This window comes from Protopterus annectens, chromosome 8.part1, assembly GCF_019279795.1.
Source record: "Protopterus annectens isolate FY-2018-M chromosome 8.part1, PAN1.0, whole genome shotgun sequence".
Taxonomy (NCBI): domain Eukaryota; kingdom Metazoa; phylum Chordata; order Ceratodontiformes; family Protopteridae; genus Protopterus; species Protopterus annectens.
In genome coordinates, this window is record NC_056742.1 from 263,005,080 (window position 1) to 263,025,395 (window position 20,316).

Here is a 20,316-nt window from a genome sequence, read left to right on the forward strand (position 1 = left end):
ATTTTAGTTTGTAGTGTATAATTATATGTTAAGATAGAAGTAAAATGCTTTTCTTTACAACTCAATGTAGATAAAATGTTACTGCAGTAACAAAAAAACAAGTTAAATGTTAAACTCATGTTAAATCTTTACGTTAAAGAGGAAAAACAAATCATGAAATGCTTTACATAAAGAATCTAAATGTAGAGTTATAATCACAAACCCCACCAAAAATTATAAAGTAAATAGTAATAAAGGCATGCATTATATTAGCATGCTTATGTTTAACAATAAACTATATACATTTGCTAATTCCTGTTGGATACCAGGAATAGGAACAACAACAGTTAAAGAACATTTGGAAATATTACAAAGTACCTGAAAAGGAAGTTTGATTATAGCAGGAGATTTTAATTATACATTAGATAAATATGATACAAGAATTCATCATAATACTAGAATTTCAGCTTCAGCAAAAATTCTAAGTAACTGGTTAAAAAATAATAATTTGAAAGGCTGTGTTTAAAAATAACAATGGTTCCTTATTCTACACACATTACTCATATAGAGAGAATGCAAATATGAATTTATAGAATATATGCTTCAATAAATTTACTTAAAATTTAAAAAAAATAATACTAATGCTTGCTCAATTTCAGATCATAACTCAGTAAGCAAAGAATTAGTAATAAATGTTAGAAAATGTAATACACAGAATTCCAACTTACATGACAAATTTATAAGATTTTCAAGAATATATGAATTAGCAAATAAAAGTATTCATCTTTCAATGAAAACTCAGATGTTAAATCAATTTTGTGGGTTTCTCTTAAAATACGTAATAGTAAACTGGAAGAATGGACTTGAAAAGAAACAATAATAATTGGGATAAAGGAATCCTAAAAGAACAATATGAATTAAAATGCTAAATTGGATTATCATAAAAAAATAACTCAAATAATTTAGAAAATATTAAAAAAATACTAATGGACTACCAAAAAATGTTACAACAAAACAGAGTCAGCTTTAGAGAAAACAAATGACACAGTTATTCAATTTCTCCAAGACATCTACATAAATTAACAGAAGTAAAATAAAAAGGAAAAAATAAATGATTAGTATTTTAAATATGAAAACAAAGAGAAACTCCAGGCATTAAGGAAATATAAAAAAAACACAACTATTTAAATAAAAAAGAAAATTACAGACAATTTTAACGAAGATTATCTTCATAAGATTATATAAAAGAAACTTAACTTCTTTCAAACATCTTGGACAAACCAATATTGGAAATAGAAATCAGAAATGCAATACAAAACTATAAAAATGGTAAAGCTCTGGGTCTAGATATATTACCCACTGAAATTTACAAATTTCTCCCTGCCAAAATCATACCTTTGATTCGAGATGCTTTTTTATTAGTACAAAATTCAAGCTTCTTTAAAATTTTCATTAATCACTCGTATATAAACAAGGAAAATATAAAAATTGTATGTCATATAGACCAATTTCACTTCTTAAAATTAATTATAAACCATGTCTATCTTGACTAAAAGATTAAGGAATACGTGGATAACATTATTAATAAAGATCACACTGGATTCATCATTAATAGGCTTGCCTTTGACAATATAAAAGGATAATTAACTGATTGTGATTTAGCTAAAAATCAAAATAAAAGGTTAGCTTTAGTAAGTTAAGCTATGGAAAGAGCTTTTGACATCATGGACAGGAATTTAAAACTCTGAAAATTGTTGGATTTCCAGAAGAATTAGTAAATATCAATAATTTATATTCAAATTCTAAAGCATTTATCAAACCAGGACCTTTTATGTTACAACTATTTAATATTAATAGGGGAATTAGACAGGGATGTCCTTTATCCCCTTTAATGTTTGCTTTAGTTACTGAATCATTTGCTATTATTAGATTAAACCATACTATTTAAGCTTTCAAAATATAAAAATGAAATTCAAAAATTCAACTATTCACAGATGATAATTTGGTATCACTGGGAATTACTAAATCGATGGAGGAGTAAATGATTAGTTTTATTTTAACACGATTCTTTAATGACATTTATCGACAAGAAAAACAATTAGTAAATCAAAAGTTAAATATACTTTTTAGAACAAAAACAACTTTAATTTGGGGATTAAATAAATTATTCAGATAAAAATTCAACCCAATAATAGAATTATTAATGAAAACTTCAAAATTATTATAGAAGATATTACAGAATTATGGGCAGACTTACATTTTACATTTGACAATAGGCTATTAATAAAAGATTATTCTTCTAAAGATATATTATTGCGATCAAAATCTTTAATACCCAATAAAAACTTAAAATAGAAAAGTAATCAATCTCATTCATATGGTATCCTAATAAACTTAAAACCTCAAAAAAAAATAAGATTATGAAAACTAGGTGGAATTAATTTTCCAGATTTTGAATTGTATTGAACAATAGCCAGATTTAGCAAGAATATTCATGGTTAGATCAATTATATTCAAGTCAGTGGAAAAAATCAATGAAAAGAATTACTGCAAGCAGTATATTTAAAAATTCTTCAATAATACTACACATTTTATATTTGACAATAGGCTGATATTAATAAAAGATTATTCTTCTAAAGATTGTTTAATGCGATCAACATCTGTAATACCCAATAAAAACTAAAAATAGAAAAGTAATTAATCTCATTCATATGGTATCCTAATAAACTTAAAACCTCAAAAAATCATGTAAGACTATGAAAACTAGGTGGAATTAATTTTCCAGATTTAGAATTGTATCGGACAGCCGCCAGATTTAGCAAGAATATTCATGGCTATATCAATTATATTCAAGTCAGTGGAAACAAAATCAATGAAAAGAATTTCTGCAAATAGTATATTTAAAACTTCTTCAATAATACTATAAATATATATTATATATAGTTTAACGATGTTAAAAACATCTTTTGAACAAAGACAATTTAAAATGCTCTTCTACAGCACTAACTTGATAATCTTTAAATATATAGATAGCTTTAATAATCAAAAGCTTAAAAAAGGAATTTTATCTTCCCCATAGTTCAATTACTACATTTTAAAGAAAGTTTTAATAAATCAAATATAGAAAAACTTTAAAATGGTTACGCTAATGTGATATGATTGGTTTGATAAAGAAACATTAATTAAATTAGAAAGGATAATCAAAAATGCAAATTCTAGTAAATCTCATGAACACTACTTACTATAATAATAGACTGAATAGTCGGTCTCTTTCATAGAGCAGGAGATAAAATCTATACCCAAATTGTTACAATTAATATCTATCTTAAATGGAAATATTTCTTACAAAGAAAGTATGTCTAAACTATATAAATTGATTCAAACTAATAATGATAATTTTGACAAAAAGTACTGGAACTTTCTTGAAACTAATGAAGGAAATACTATAATAACCAATGATTATAAAAAATCAATGCTTAGTTCAATTAGATAAAAGTCTTCTAGCTTATATTAGAAAATATATACATCCACAGAAATTATCATATCTTATAATGTATCAAAATTTAATAAAACAGAATTATCAATGTTGGAGACACAGTGAGGATGGTTAAAGCAGACTGGGCCTGTATATTTGCAAACTATAAAATGATTATTACATAGTGTCACGAGATTAATAATTTGTAACGGTTTGTGGACTGAATTAGAAGTTAACAGACGTCACTATACTAATAAATATTACTGTTTAATGTTCAATAATAACAACAGTATTGCACGTTTTGGAGTTTATCAGCAATTGCTATAAAGGTAATTAACAGAAGATGGAGATCTAATTTTATGTCTTTGTTTATAGGGTTTCTTGAACTAGACACTATTTTATGAAAAAAAGAAAAAGCAACAATTAGATTAAGATCTGAAAAAATGTAAACTGTGGTTGTTGGGATAATCTAAAAGCATTAAATGTTAAATATTACTGAAAATACAGTTTTTATTTGGATGTATATATTATGATAAATGATCTATATGCTGAAATAATTTATTTACTTGGGAAAAAACATATTTGAAAAGAAAACAAGAAAAATAAACATGAAAGAGCACTGAAGTTAATGATTCCCTACAGTCTCTAGACTCAAAAAAACATGTTGCAAAGAGTTCTGTTGAGCTGTTCTGCCAAAATTACACCTTAAAAGAATAAGTACACCAGTTAACTACTTGGTGTTGTACAGAAATGTTTATTTAGCATTTGAAAGTTGAACAACATTGCCACTGAAGTTGACGGTTGGAGAAAAAAAAATATGAGTGAGAAGCTGTGGTCAGAAAGACTACTATATGTTAAGTTCATCTTGCAGAGTTGTGCACATGTACAGGCTATACTGGCTGGGGATAGACCATTTAAATAGAAAGATTTACCATCTGCATTATTCTAGTGTTTGCACTTACACATAAGTAAAACAAAATGGGAAGATGAGTTCAATAGTCGAACTTTGGGAAAAAAAATAAAAAAACAAACTTTTTCTAGCAACTTATGGTCAAGAAAATGATGTGTGCTAAATATGCAAATTAAGAGAGAATATTTTAGCAGACATAACTTTACACTTCTTGGCAGTGGCTGTTGCATCCTACCTGCATAACATCCACTCCTACTAATGATCTAAGACCGCTAATGACTGACTAACTAGCACAATCAAGAAAAAGGCATGATCACTACCTGGAACTCTTGCTCTTTTATAAGCTCTCTGAAAAGCTTCTGTCTCCATAAAGCCAGGCAGGCTACTTTCCAGTTAATGGAGATTTCAGATAAAGATTGCCATAGGTCATCCAAGTCACATTCAGAAAGTTCATCTCGGGCTTCTTGGATCAAACGTGGTAAAACATACTGTAGCTACAGAAGAAAAAAAAATGGAAAGTATATCAGAGTTAAGATACATTTCCACAAGAACAAAACGTGCATATGCAAAGTTCTACAGCCACCCTTCCCAAGATGCATACATAACACAGCAAGAAGGGAATGCAAGAGATGAGCCACTGAAACTGTGTATGGAACAGTGGTTTATTGCAGTACTGTTTTTTAGTAAACTGAAAACATGAAATCCACTATCTCTCTCTCTCTCTCTCTATATATATATATATATATATATATATATATATATATATATATATATATTTTTTTTTTTTTTTTTTTGGCTTGAACCATTTGTTAATTAGGCATGCCATTAACATAAACATCTTAAATAATGGCTGTAGGCATGATCAGAAGTGTTACAAACATATCTCCTAATGATTTTCTAATATGAGACACTTGAACTGCTGTAATCTGTCCTACTGGGAAAAAAACTTGAACTGCTTCCTTCCAAGTAGAGTATTTTTCCATAAATCCCATAAGCTTTCATTTAAAAAAAAATACAAAAGTTGAAAAGGGAAAAAAATAGAAACAATAAATAGGGATCTTGGTCTTCCAGTTTATCAAAAAAGGGTTATGCCCACACCTGATAGCTGGGAACGCAAAGATCTAATACTATGGGTGCAATATTCATCATATCCGTTCATCTGTGAGAAAAGCCCTGCATACTGGGTAACTGCTATAATTTCCTCTTATGTCATCCTCACTCTGTTATAATTCTAGATATGTTCTAGCCACCATATTTGGAGCTATATCAGGAAATCCTGTACCAGGCTGAAACAGTACTCTGTCTTTCTGCCTCCCAATTTTACATCCATGAACTAAGGGATCACAACTTAAAAAACACAAAGAAAATAACAAATACGCAAATACATTCTTAATGTATAAAATGATCACTGAGGGAGCCATCCTTGATAAAACCACCGAACTTGCAGTTTTTTCTGTTCTAATCTGGCATTTTTTTATCTGATGCTTTCATGCAGCCAGCAGGCAGTCAGTATGCACTTCTTTTGCCAACACATGCCATCATACCATACTCCACACTATATGCAGCATGTCTAACACCCAAGCTCACCCCCTTGCCCTAACCGTAAAACAAATGCACTTCTTGCAAATCATGAAATACAAATGAAAATCTGACACCTTTGCTATACAACTACTATTCAGATATACATCTGCTTGGCATGCAGGAAACTCCAACAGTGATAATGCTTGGAGGAACCATACAAATACAGGAAAACAAGAGTACTGAGCTCCATGAAGCAGAGTCCGTTGTAGATCAGATGATACAGTAGGAAGGCATCTTTGTCAGATCAAAGCTGGGCTGAATGCCTAGCAGTAAATACAGCAGAGTGGAAACAGCTGGAAACCAGTCAATGGACAAAGAATTTCAAGAATAAATCTTCAAATATGAATACATTAAAGGAGGCCTGCCTCATAGAGACACTGTCAAGTAATGCTTGGTGAAGGTGTGGACCCAAGGATCAAATGGCTGTGGCACACACATTTGTAACTGAAAAATTCTAAAAGCAAACACTAGAAGTAGTCATGCTTTGTGTTGAGTGGTCTCTGACTATAGAATTTTCCAATAGATTATAAGTTGCCTGATGTCACAAGATAATGTAGCTTGCAACCCACTCAGTAAGACTTTTCTTGGCAACTGCCAGATCTGCTTTCAGATGGGAAAAAAAGTGTCTTTTCTTTCTTTATAAACTCATGTACGTACTTCACAGAAAATTAAGCTGGTGCACAGCCAGGGCTAAAAGTCTCTCCCTTTGCTCTTGCATATTCTTTAGCAAAGAAAACTGGATGAATGAAATGGTTCAGGAGCACTTCATAAATCGCTTTTATGAGGAAATGAGTTGTTTACAAGGGACAGCTAATTACTATGAAAGGTCAGATATGGTCTCTTGTGTAAAACAGCCTAGAGCTCTAAGATCCTGCAAGAAAAAGGGACAGCCACCAGAAAAAAAGAAAAGAAAAGCATCTACCAATATATTAACTTAATTGTAATGAGCAGGTCTGAAGAGGGATAGGTAAACTGGTTAATATTAAACATCAAATCCCACAAAGTTTTTTTTTCCCAAAGTATGGATATGTAGCATCATTAAAGGAACTACTTGGCTAGCCAAGTGTTGGGTCACAACCCAATCCTCTATAAGGTTATAATGGTCAGAAATAGCTGATATATGCACCTCAGCAATGGAATAACTGAGGTCCAAGTCATAAATTACCTGAAATGTGTCAGTTCTGGTGGTGTGGACAGATACTGTCCTGTCCACAGCCCAGGTAACCAAGGATCAATTAGCAACCGGAGTGTTGATGGAGTTGGTAGGGAGGATGGGGAGGAAACATACTGTTATGCGTGAATCTCTTGTTTATTGTTTACAGAGGCCAGGACTTGGGAAAGTTGTTGGGCTGGACACAAGTGTGTTAAGAAGTCAAAGGAGCCATGACTACTCTAGGGCCTGTAGCAGGAACATTGTCACAAGCCACACTTCACTGCCCACTCAGTCTAAAGCAAAATACTATCAGCACATGGGGTGGGGGCATACGGCTAAGAAAATGCCTTGGGGCACCATTCAGCATATACACTGACTTAGGCTCCATTCTATGGCTCCTTGCCAGGCCATAATGATTCTCTCAGCTGAGGGGAGGGGGCAATACTGGTGGTACCAAGGATTTCTCAATCCCCTTCCTTTCCATCATGTACTATTGTGAACTGCAGGCAAGGGAAATAAAGCCACTCATTGGATGGTCAGTCAAGTGGCCCAGGAAAAGACCAAACAATAAACTAATTAATTACCCAAAATAATTCAAGCTGACTGAATGGGACTGCACTTGCTACAACTCTGCCTATATGGAGAATCTTTCCTAACTTACAGATTGTTTACTTAATGCAAAGCTTCATAGCAATCTCAATCGCTTCCAATAGCCCAGTTAGAAGGCCTGCTGAATCAACAAATTGAATACAGAAGACAGACCTGGAGACAAAGCAAATGTAACCCCAACCATGGAAAAATTTCTTGGCAAGGACTGGGACAATTGCCACCATCTCCAAAATTCACTGCCTACAACCACACCATTCTCAGCAGCCATAAAGTGCTGAGAGTTTGTATTGGCCTTTTTATCCTGAACTTATAAGACATTCAGTTGGTGGGAATGAGAGGAAGGCATGCAGAATATCCATTTCCAAGGACTGAAGAACATTTCCACAGCAATGTCCCCTTTGTAGTGCTGCAACAAGCAGAAGAGGAAAAGTGCAGTCTTCTTACTATTAAGAAAAGGTGAAGCTGAGGAGTGCCCCACTTCCAGAAAAATCTAACCCAGACATGGTTGCTATTTCTACAACTCTAGCAGAGGATTGAAATAATTCTTCAATGAGTCCACCAGCGGGATCACACACCTTGGGATGTGAAATGCCAAGAAAGGGGTGCTACCATCTATGGTACACTTCTATATGCACATCACCTCTCTGCACTGGGTATGACTGCATGTGCGTTTGCTACAATATGATAGACTGGCTGTCAGAACAAAATGACAGTTTAAGGCAAGACTGGCTGCAAGACCAAACATAAGGGCCCAAATGCAAGCTTTTCCTTTAATAACTTTAGGATCAAGACTGCTCCTAGTTTTAGCTGGTTAATGTGATGCTGGTTTTCTGCACTACCACATCCACTAAAATAAGGATGAGCCAAGATGTGCTCTGAAATGCTCAAGCAAGGCATTAGCTATAAGACACTGAGAAGGGTTTCAATGCAGGTCACTTGTTGACTGTCAATATGGATTTGATACCAGGAAGAGATCACTGAAGGCATGATGGTTCACCATCCAATGCAATATCCACATCCTCAGGTATGCAAATGGCACCATGAAGACTATGATGGCTATTATGCTCAGAAGATGTAGGAGGGTCCCTGTCAGGACATTTTTTCTTTGTAAGCTCCCAAGCTGCTAAATACATGACCATGTGTACCATTTCCATAAATACAAACATCAGTGAAAGAAGTCCAGTTCTATGCCCATGAAGACAATCCTCTGGAAGTGGGATCAGAGAGAACATCTCTCAGTTCACATGACCCCTATGGCCTCTGACCATGGAGACACACAATCTGTGGGAGTCACCAGTTAATTTCTCAAAGGGGTACCAGAACTCAATCATCCAGATATGGGAATTCCTGGAGATGATACTTCTTCAAAACAATGGCGCAGAGGAAAGTTTAAATGGTAGCACTGTACTTAAGGTGACATCCACCCAATGAGGTATTACATCTTTTCATTAAACACTAGTGATATCTCTATGTTTCTCTAGTATCATCACAGTATTGCTCTACACTTCAAATATCGCTTGTTTGATTTTACATCAGTAATTACAAAAAACAAGCTGCATATAACCTATTGAAAGTTTTCATCTTAAAGATTACATGGTGGTTAATACGTGAACATTGATATTTGCCCTCAGTCTACTGCAGCTAACGAGATTTTAAATATAATAGATATACTATTTATTTATATTGCAGTAATTTTCATATTATTCTAATCTCAATCAAGCAGCACAGAGAGAAATGCTTAGCCTCAAATGAAAGCTTACAGCTGAATGAGCCAAATGTCATTAAATAGTACATGTATAGCCTGAGTGGTTACTGAGTTATTGTAAAGTACCTCCTAAACATTACAAAATTATATTCTGTATCAGTTGTGACATAACATCCAGCTTAAGATACAGATTTTAATGAATGTGACTAATGTAAACACTAGTTTGTTTTTAAACAGTTTGCCATGCATATTTCTTTAGTAACACTTATGGTTCCAGTAACATATTTGTTTGATCTATGAAAATATGAATCAATTTTGTCAAAAGACTAAAGATGCAATTTCTGGAACTTACAGTACTAACTCGTTGAGCTCAACTGTGTGGATTGAAGTAAGGACCTCAGATTCTGATGTGACAGAAGTCATCTATTATGCCAAGCGACACCATCCAGTCGCAGCAAAGGCTTTATATTCTGGAGAGTCACTATGTGGAATTTGGCATACAAGACATGCTCAATGAAAGTGCAGCTCGTACACCCTTCAAAATCAGAAAGCAGCAGACGTCCTGATCTCATGCAGGAGGAGGAAAGCCTTAATACCCCTTAAAGAATTTAATCTTGACCAAAGAGCTCTTGAAAAATAGCATGGCCTCACAGCAGAACTATTTCTGGGAAAATCAAAGATATGGCTGACCATAATCTAATCTCTTGTTTTCTGTGACTGCTCTCTCTTTCTCTAGGATGAAACAAAGTCTGAGAGATCACCACATGAGAAGCCCCCAGTCAAATTCATGACTCAACTAGTGGGTTGGTGAGATAATTACCAGTGACTTAGCACACACTGGACTGTGTGACACACAAAGAGCCATTTCTAGTAACCACCTGAAAACTCCCTTTCCTTTAAGAAAATTCAAGTGTCACCTGTGACTTACAAACAATAAAAATATTTTATCACTAGCTAGAGGAAGACAAAACTGGTGCACTGCAGCGCCCCCCCCCCCCAGCTACCAGTGAAAAATGCTCATAATCCTCAGCGTCTGTCTGTCATGTAAGCTACTCATCATATTAGCCAGGCTTTCTATTGAGATTTTTAGACTAACATCTCTGCGTCCCAAGGCACACAAAAGAAGACAGAAAATATAGGAGAAAACCTAGTATCGAACAATAGTCGTCTCCTTTAAACTTGTTTTTCACAGGAAGGGTGCAACTCATTAACAACCAAAACTTATTTATACCAACTCCAATATCATCAAACCTCCAACCAAAAAGAATGACAGTCTTGGACTTAAATATTAAGTCCAGATTTTAGTCCATTCGGTCTACAACTCAGGACCTGGCAATGTCGGTTTTGAGATTTTAAATGGTTACCTATTAGCTTGCAAAGACTAAAATGTACCTACAGGAGTTCTAATTAAGGAACTTAATGGAAAGAAAAAATTATAAACACCAGATGGAGGAAGGTGAAACTGCCACTATGTATTCCCTCAATACCAGATGAAAAAACTCAACTCTTGTTGCTTGTTATGTGAGCTGCCCACCATATTAACCTGGAGACAGTTAAAAAACTGAACACCAATAGGAGGAGAGTGAAGCTGCTGAAAATGTTCTACCTTGCACACCTCATCATGAAGGGATTCACATCCAGATCCAAGGATGTCATTGTACCCCTATATTCCTCCCTCATCAGACCCATGATTGAGTACAATGCCCCATTTGGTATGTACCTCACCCGGCATTTGCAACAGCTGGAGAGACCACTAAAGTACCTCACCAAAAGGATCAAGGGTCTCCCAACATATGTCTTATTCTGCCAGACTAAAGAAACTTCAGCTCTATTCAGTAGCATACCGCCTGCTCAGAGGTGATCTCTGCCTGACGTACAAGGCCATGTCCAATCAGGATCTGATGGACATGCTCCACCTCAAAAAATCCAAATCCATCAGGACCACGAGAGCTAAAGACTTAAACCTCGGCACAAGTATGAATAGGACATGCTGGAGGGATAGATTCATAACCCAGAGGCTTCCCATGCTTTGGAACAGGATCCCAGTTTGTATTAGGCAGAGCCCCTCACTGACTCACTTCAAGAGAAATCTTGATGAGTGGATGGGAGATCGTAAGTTTACCCCAGGGGTCACATCTGTGTCACTGCTAGACAGGGGCACAGTAAACTAATTCTATTATATAAGGGGACCTTCATTGTGTCAACTACTAGACAGAGGCACAGTATTCTAGATTTATTCTGTACATTTTTGTACCATTTAATGGGGTGGCAAAAGCCACATCACTATGGCTAGGCTTACAAATGCCCCAGGGCAGATAGCCTAGTACTATACTATGAAACTATGAATCTCAATGCCTGTCATGTAAGCTGCGTACAGTATTAACACACAAAAATGTGCTTGACTTACAAGGTCCTGATGATGGATTTTAATAGTTGGAAATAAAAAAACAAACACTTGCTGGTAAAAGGCATAGATGCCTCAGTAAAAAAAAACACAATCTACCAGATGAAATTGCCTGCCCACCATATTAACCAGCGGAGTTAGAAAAAACTGAACACCAATAGGAGGAGAGTGAAGCTGCTGAAAATGATCATAAATCTCACTGCCTGTCATGTAAGCTACCTACAGTATTAATGTACAAGAGTGTGTGACCTATGGGGTCCTGCTGAAATATCTTAACTAATAAGAAATACAAAAAACCCTAGCTGGTGAAAGGCATGGCTAACTCAATGTATCCCCCAACTACCAGATTAAAATGCAAAAAAAAAAAAAAAAAAATCTTTTTGCCTATTACATGAGCTGTCCACCATATTAATTTGGACAAGTATACTTACCCACAGGAATCCTGAATGAGAAATATACAGTTTAAGGTTTAAGCTCCAGTACCTCTAGTGGCCTCTTAAGTAACCAGTGAAATACATTACAAATTTAAATCAAAGCAGAGGGGATCTACCATTCTTCTCATAAGTGATCTGCATTTAGAAAAGATTAAAACAAAACTAGTCTCATAAGCTGCACGGTAAAAGATGCGTCATCAAATTCAATATCTTATCTGTCTTGTACAAATTGCTGTGTTAAATGTCTCAAGGTGAAATGCAAGATTAGGATCTAAACTATACCCAGCTACCACTACTTCAGAATACTGAAATTCCCTTCCTTAAGCCTCTCTCTCAGTCAGGCCAATTAACCAATTCCTAATAAACTCACTCACTTACAGCGGCCAACTTTAATTCTAACTACTGCCAAATACATACACAAAGAACTTGCCACTAAGATAATACTATAATAATGCTCAACTTCCTCCAACACCTGATGTGGTTTTCCAACTTCCAAGATCCCTTGAACCAACAAATTACAGTAAATCCACCTTCACTAACATAATCACACAAACTTGTATATAGTGCAAATAACATTACCAATATAGTTCTCAAGTTAATAAAATACTTGCAAACTAGCAAAACATTATTAACCAAACCAAGCATATCCTTAACTTGGTATATACTAAGAATACAAAACAGCAAGACAAACAAACTATAGTACAAATGTATGTATGTGGAGGTATGCATTCTAACCTAGGATGTGTGAGTTCTTAATCTCTTATATGACATTTTAGCTGTACTTCTGCAATTGAAATTATTTATGGGGTATATACCAATATTCAACTATGCAGGTATGTGGTTTTATTGGGACTACTGTGGGTGTTAATTTAACATAGTTTGAAACCATATGATATGTACCAGAACGGGATATTGGAGTCTCTCAAGATAGTGTTATTATGGCCCAGGTTAGAATGCTTTCAACTATATACCAGTTTACATAGCTACACTCTGCATCTGTTGCTGGCAGATATTATTGTCATAGCTTATGTCAAATTTATCACAGGAGACAAACAGGAGAACGAAACATTGACTGGTCCACAGTTACAGACAATTCTGGTCACCTCTTTGCCAGCCTATCTAGAGAAACTCACCTTATTCAGATTATCGCTATAAATGATAAAACTAAGGGCAAAGAAAGTAAATTAGACTGGACTTTAACAACAGACCCAAGCAGTGTCACCAATGCAGGCATTGTGCCAAAATCCAGGAGTAACCACAACCTTATCTTGGAAGAATGGAGTTTATAATATATATAAAATATATATTATATAATATGGGGCTGAAAAACATTCAGTAGTAGAGCAATATTTTTATTTATCCTTTGTTGACTGGGACTTTCTAGGCTAATGGTATTTTTTAGGGGATACAAGAGGTGGCATTTATACTACTAAGAAAAATTTGGTCAGGGCATAAGGGAACCTCTTCTACTCTTTTGAGCTGCTAGATGGCACTGGAGTACTCCTACAGCACCCAAGGGAAACAGCAAAGAGGAGTAGGAGGGAAAATCTATGAAGAGTTTGGAAGTGGAAAGTGAGAATTTGGAGAACAATTTGCTCAATATGGAACTTCAGAATGTCAAAGATTCCTGTATGGTAGATTTTACAAATGAGCAGAGGTTAGCTCTCTCTATGGAAAAGGAAATAAGCATCTGTTGAAGTGGTGCAGATAACAGAATTGGCATCAGGAGGACTTGCAGAAGATACTCTGCTACAAATAATCAAGCAGGTTGACCCAGGAGACAGTCTTGCCCTTTCAAAAGGTGAGATGGCAAACAACTTTTTTGGAAGTGGTGAAGATGGTAATGTGGAAGAGGAACCATGTGATGTGTCAGCCGTTAAAACTTGTGCAGTAGTGACAAGAAGTAAAAGAGGACAGCAGCAACAAGCTGAGAAGGTGTCTGGTTTTGTGACAGCAGATAATGCAGTAACAAAAACATAGGCAGCAGTGACAGCAGGCAAAAAGTACAGCAACAGCAGTTTGTAAGTTCATAGGTTGGTACTAAGCTATCGGCCCTAGGGCCTATGCAAGCCTAGCCATAACAATTCCCTGGATATTTCTTCCCACAATATTTACTTCTCTGGACCCCTGACTAGCAGGGCAACTGACATGATCCCCGGGGTGAATTTCCTATCTCCCATCCAATCATCAAGGTTCCTTTTGAAGAGGGCCAATGAGGCGCTCTGCTTGACATGTATGGGCAGTCTATTCCAGAGTATGGGGAGTTCTCTGGGTCAGGAACCTATCCCTCCAGCATGTTTTGTTCATTGTGATGACAAGGTTTAGATCCCTGGAGCGTGTGGCTCTGAGGGACTGGGATTTCTTTAAGTAGAGCATGTCCAACAGCTCAGGGTTTGACATGGCCTTGTATGTTAAGCAGAGATCGCCTCTGAGTAGACGATATGCCACAGAGTATAGCTGGAGTTTTTTTAGACGGTCAGCATATGGCATCTGCTTTAGGCCTGTGATTCTTTTAGTGAGGTATTTCTGTGGTCTTTCCATCTGTTGCAGATGTCTTGTGAGGTACATACCAAATGGGGCATTATACTCTATAATGGGTCTAATGAGGGATGAGTACAGTGGGACAATTACCTCCTTTTTTCTGGATGAAAAGCCCTTAGTGATGAGGTGTGCCACATAGAAGGATTTCCTGACTGTTGCGGCGATGTGGTTATCGAAAGTGAAACCACTGTCCACCTGTGTCCTTAAGTCTCTCATCACACTTTCGATGTTTAGTGTTCTGCCACCTATGTGGTAATTCATGGGTACATGTTTTTTTCCAAAGGGGATAACTATACATTTCTTGGCATTAAGCTTGAGTCCATGGCTCTGGCACCAGGCATCTGTTTCTGTAAGGCCCTTTTGTAGAATATACACATCATTTGGGGATTCAATAATGGCTCCCACTTTGCAGTCATCTGCAAACTTTGTTAGCCAGAGTCCCTTAGTGTTGGCCTGTACTTCAGAGATGCCAAACAAGAGTGGTCCCAGGACTGAACCCTGAGGTACTCCACTTGTCACTTGTCCGGAGCTGGATTTGGAGTCGGCTACTTTTACATTCTGGGTTCTGTCAGTAAGCCAGATGGCAACCCATTGAGTGACGTAGGGATTTATGCCCAGCTTAGTAAGTTTATCTATGATTCCAGAGTGGGGGATGGTGTTGAGGCCTTGGCGAGGTCCAGATAGGCTGTGTGGACCACCTTACCCTCATCCACAGCTCTGGAGACTGATTGAAGACGTCAGTCAGATTCAGGAGACAAGATCGGCCCTTCACAAACCCAAACTGGGGAGGTCCAGTGTCTGAGGGTTGCCAATGTCTTTGTTTATAAGTTCCATGATAATGCGTTCCATGCCCTTGCAGATCAGGCTTGTCAGACTGATGGGACAGTAGTTCTTGGGATCCAAGGCGGATCCTCCCTTGTGGAGTAGGATAACTGTAGCTGTGTGCCACTCAGTGGGCACAAAGCCTGAGATGAGGCTATGATTAAACATGACACTTAGGTGAGGTGCCAGTTAATTTTGTAGTTCATGTAGTACACAGCCTGGGATGCCATCTGGTCCCATGGATGCTGTATTCTTAGCTTTGGAGAGTGCAGTTTCTACCTGTGTGGCCGTGATTATTGGAATTTGGCAATCTTTTGGTATTGAGATGGGCCCTTTAGGGGGTGAGGGGGGGGTGAAGTTGGCACTAAATCGATCTGCCAGGATATTGGCAATATCCTTGGGATCAGTATATTTAATGCCATTCTGTTGTAGCTCAGAGCAGATCTGAGCATTGCCATTTAGATTCTTGACATAACTATAGAATGCCTTGTGGTTGTATTTGGAATCTTTGGCAGTTTTATTTTTGTAACTAGCTTTTGAGGATTTTATGAGGGATCTCAGCTTCTTACTGAGGCTGGTGAGGGAGTTTTTTGCATCCTGGGATTTTCCTCTTTTCTGCAACAGTTTCTTCCTTCTATTGTATAGTTTGTTTATAGCAGGGGACCACCAGATTGGCTTCCTTTTTTGGGAGAAGAGCATCTTGGTTCTATTTGGGATGGCACGATTCATGCACGAGTGGATGTGCTCGTACAGTGCCTTAGTGTAGGATTCTGCAGTTGAACTTCCAGATCCCGTCTGCGTGGGTACTGTGAAGTTTGCCACTTCTGACTTCAGTAGCATGAAGTTGGCTTTGGAGAAGTTTTTTTAAGGAGGTTTCCTTACTGGGGAGGAGGGGGTGTGGATGTCAAAGGTGATTTGCTTATGGTCAGACCTGACCAATGAGGGGGTGACCACTGGTGTGGAGCATCTATCTCCCATGTTGGTAATGACCAGGTCTAGGATATTGGAGCACCTGGTGGGACAACGGATTAGTTGATCCAGGGCAATGGAATTTATGAATTTCAAGAACCGTTGAGAAAAGGAGTTGGTACCCGAGTAGTTTTCCCAATTAATGGTGGGGTAGTTGAAATCACCCAGTATTAGCGTGTTTGTAAAACTGTTTTTAAAAAGAAGAGAATAAGAACAAAAATGGCGTTAACAGATATGTACTGGGCAACTTTGTAACTGCTCTGGGTTTTAAAGCTCAAGAAATGTGGTCTTTTAAACATACTGGGACAGAGACTTTGTGGCTTAATATTTGAAACTGATGATGATATTTCTGGAATTATGTAAAAAAAAAAAAAAAAAAGGGAGGACATGTATCTGTGGAACAATTACTTGTTCTCTGGTAATAGCTTAAATGTTAAAAACTTTGCTTTGCAGTTTTGAATGGATGAACTAGGAAACTAGGAGACAACGTTAAAACATGAATGCAGGGTCTGTGAAAGACTAGTGTGTAAAAGTCAGAGATGAGGGAAAAATTACTGAACGGAAGGTGGAGGTTGGAAGGTGTTTTGAAATGTGAAAGAAAAACCATGGTGAAAACACTTGCCAAGTGTTATTTTCCTAGCTGGTCATAAAGGTACATTGGGTTTTGCTGGCCAGCCTAAATCATGTTTCTTTTGTGGGGACTTTTCTCATTTAATTAATGATTGTGACAAGACACAATGCAACCAGTATGGGGAGAAAGGACATACAGCAAGAAAGTATGTGCCTGAGTGCAGGTTGTGTAGAAAGAGGATGCTTTTGGATAGATTGTCAAGAGCAAATAGAGAAGGGAAAATAGAAGAAAACATACACAAGAAAGGACAAGAGGAAGGGGGAGAGAGTAAAGTAGGTGAAGAAGAAACTGTAGCAAATGAAAAAATATGAAGACGAAAAATGAGGTGAGAGAGTGCATGCAGGAAGAGAGGTCAGGAGAAGGGACTGACACTAACTTTTTTGAAACTCTAGCCACTCAAAAATCTGATTCTGAGAATCAAGGATTATTTGCACATAGACCCAAGAAAAATATTCAACTGGAGAAAGAGTAAAAATGAGAAAACGAAAATTAAAAAATATTTCCCTTAAGCTTAAAAAGAAGGAAAAGCAATAAATGTTACAGTCCTTTCAGTAAATCTGAACAGTATTAAGACTGCAAGGAGGAGAGGGATACTGGAATGCTATGCTAAATGTGATTTTTATGTTATTGTGTTAGAGGATGTAACATTCCTGACAAGTAAAAAGGACTGCAAACAGAAAAATTGTGGGGTAGAAATACAATAGGGAACTTAGAAAGTGAAGAAGAATGTTGGTAAGGATGGGAAGGTTAACTGTTGCAGATGTGAGGTGGTGAGAAGATGGTTGTAGAATTACAGTACTGTGTACATATATAACTAGCAGGGTAAGAGAAAACTGTTTCATCAAATATTAGATTATGTGGTGGTTAACATGAAAATTATGGGTCTACATTACCTTACTGAATGATAAAAAGAGCGAACGCTCTTTCATTGATCCGAAAAGGTCAAAACCCCTAAACAGCGAAGACACAGAACAGAGATTTTTTTTCCTAGGGAAAAAAAATTGCGGCTCCGCACACAAAAAAAAATTCAAACACATAAAGTGGGGGGCTGTGCCCCCCCCCCCCACTTAAATATACCAACTCCGAGATCACACCATAGTGAGGAAATGGCAAAGTCCTGAAGACGGCCCACTGATTTTTTTCACTGGGAAAAAAAATCGATGGTCAGTGTCTTCGCTGTTTAGGGGTTTTGACCTTTTCGGATCGATGAAAGAGCATTTGCTTTTCATCGTCTGATAAGGAAATATAGACCCAAAAATTATAACTGCAGGGGACTTTAATTGTGTTTTAAGGGGAAAATGTAAACAGAAAGGGAAGGATGTAAAAAATATGGGAAGTGATAAAATGTGGTACATTAGCTATGTGAAACAAAAGTCACCGGACTTACAGAAGGGGGCCATTTGCATCTGGATCTCATTTTTTGCGTTATCGGAAGGCTTAGTGGTAGCAGATGGAGATACGGTTGTAGCCGTTTTCTCAAACTATTTAGCAATATCGATGAAGATGATGATTGAAAGGGAGTATATTAAAACAGAAAAGGGAATAACATGAATAAATGACAAATTGTGGGATGAAATTGGAGAGTGGGAAGTATTACAGTTATGGAAGGATCATATAACCATGAATGACTTTATAAAAACTGGTCTGAATGGTGGATTGAATTTTAAAAGAAGTGTTGCTATTTCAATGTCAGAATGATGTAAGAAATGGAGAGAAAGTGAAGAATGGGAAAATGTACCAAAAAAACTTTTTATAGAATAATACAAGAGAACATTATGATATGAACAAAGAAATCAATACAAAATAAGGCATTACTGTTTAGGCAGAGATAATATTTACAAAGGAGAACGGAGAAGTTATCTGCATATTTAGGTAAAATAGTAAAGGAGGATATTGGCATAATGAGGGAAATGAAAAATGTAAAAGGAGAGGTAAAAAAACACAACAGCAAATTATTTTATGTCAGTATAGCATGTGGAAAACCTGTATAAGAGTAAAACGAATGAAAAGAAGAGAGAATGAAACGTGAAAAAAATCAGAATGAGTTCAGGAAGAATTTGAATACAAAATTACTATTAGTAAATTGGATGAAGTAGTTAGAAAAGCAAATGGGGGAAATGGCATACATGTAAAATAGTTTATATGATCCCATAAAATATGAAAAGGAAATTGTGCAATTCATGTTTTCTTTCACATGGGGTTAAAGATTAAACCTAGTGAAAAGAGATGTACTGTATACGAGTGAAGATGAAGTGGAACTGGGGTTACTAAATCCAGTTCTGCTTCTTTAAACTTGAATACAGTATTTATGTTGGTAAAGGAAGAGAACGAGAAATTAATAGATGAGAATGTTCAAATACAAGTACAAAAAACTTTGGGAGATGAGAATAAGAAAGAGAGGAAATATGTAAATGACAAAATGTAAAAAAAAATAAGAAAAAATACCAACACTGAAAATAAATATTGATGATGTAGAGAAAGATGGAAGGATGTGGTATCAAAACAATAATGTGATGAAATGGGTACCTGTTATTTAATCGACCGTCCTAAATGTCGATTATTGGAAGATCGAACGGGGAAGTTCGAAAAAATAGAAATGTCGAAGCCGTGAAAATTCAAATTCTTTCCCAGGGAAAGAATTCAGTTGGCTGCTTCTGCGGCTTCGACATTTTCTGTACTGTGGTGCGAAAGTTACGGATTGGGTTAAGTAAGTGTGTGAGTGTGACGGACGTTGGGGTTAGGGCGCGGGTAAGGTAAGTGTGCAATAGTGATGGACTTTAGGGTTAGGGTGCGAGTAAGGTAAGCGTGCGATAGTGACAGACTTTAGGGTTAGGGCACGGGTAAGGTAAATGTGCGGTAGTGACGGACTTTAGGGTTAGGGCACGGGTCAGGTAAGTGTGCGATACTGACGGACTTTAGGGTGAGGGTGCAGGTAAGGTAAGTGTGCGATAGTGACGGACCTTAGGGTTAGGGCTTGGGTTAAGGTTACTGCATACATAGTTGTGTATGTAAGGTGTAGTGTAGGTTTATTAGGTTTTTGGTGTGCGTGTGTTGTATGTGTGTTTTTCGGAACTGCAAATTTTTTCACTAGGAAAAAATTTGT

General features: G+C 36.6%; 1 protein-coding gene across 2 annotated transcripts in view; it reads right to left on the reverse strand.

Annotated features, from left to right (window-relative positions):
* The window catches only part of FANCA (FA complementation group A), a 2,214,801-nt gene that overhangs the window by 785,728 nt on the left and 1,408,757 nt on the right, over positions 1–20,316 (reverse strand). For both annotated transcript variants that reach the window (XM_044081851.1, XM_044081852.1), the window contains exon 29: positions 4,685–4,858. In XM_044081851.1, coding sequence (XP_043937786.1) covers positions 4,685–4,858 — 174 coding nt within the window. The remainder of the gene's footprint in view (positions 1–4,684; positions 4,859–20,316) is intronic.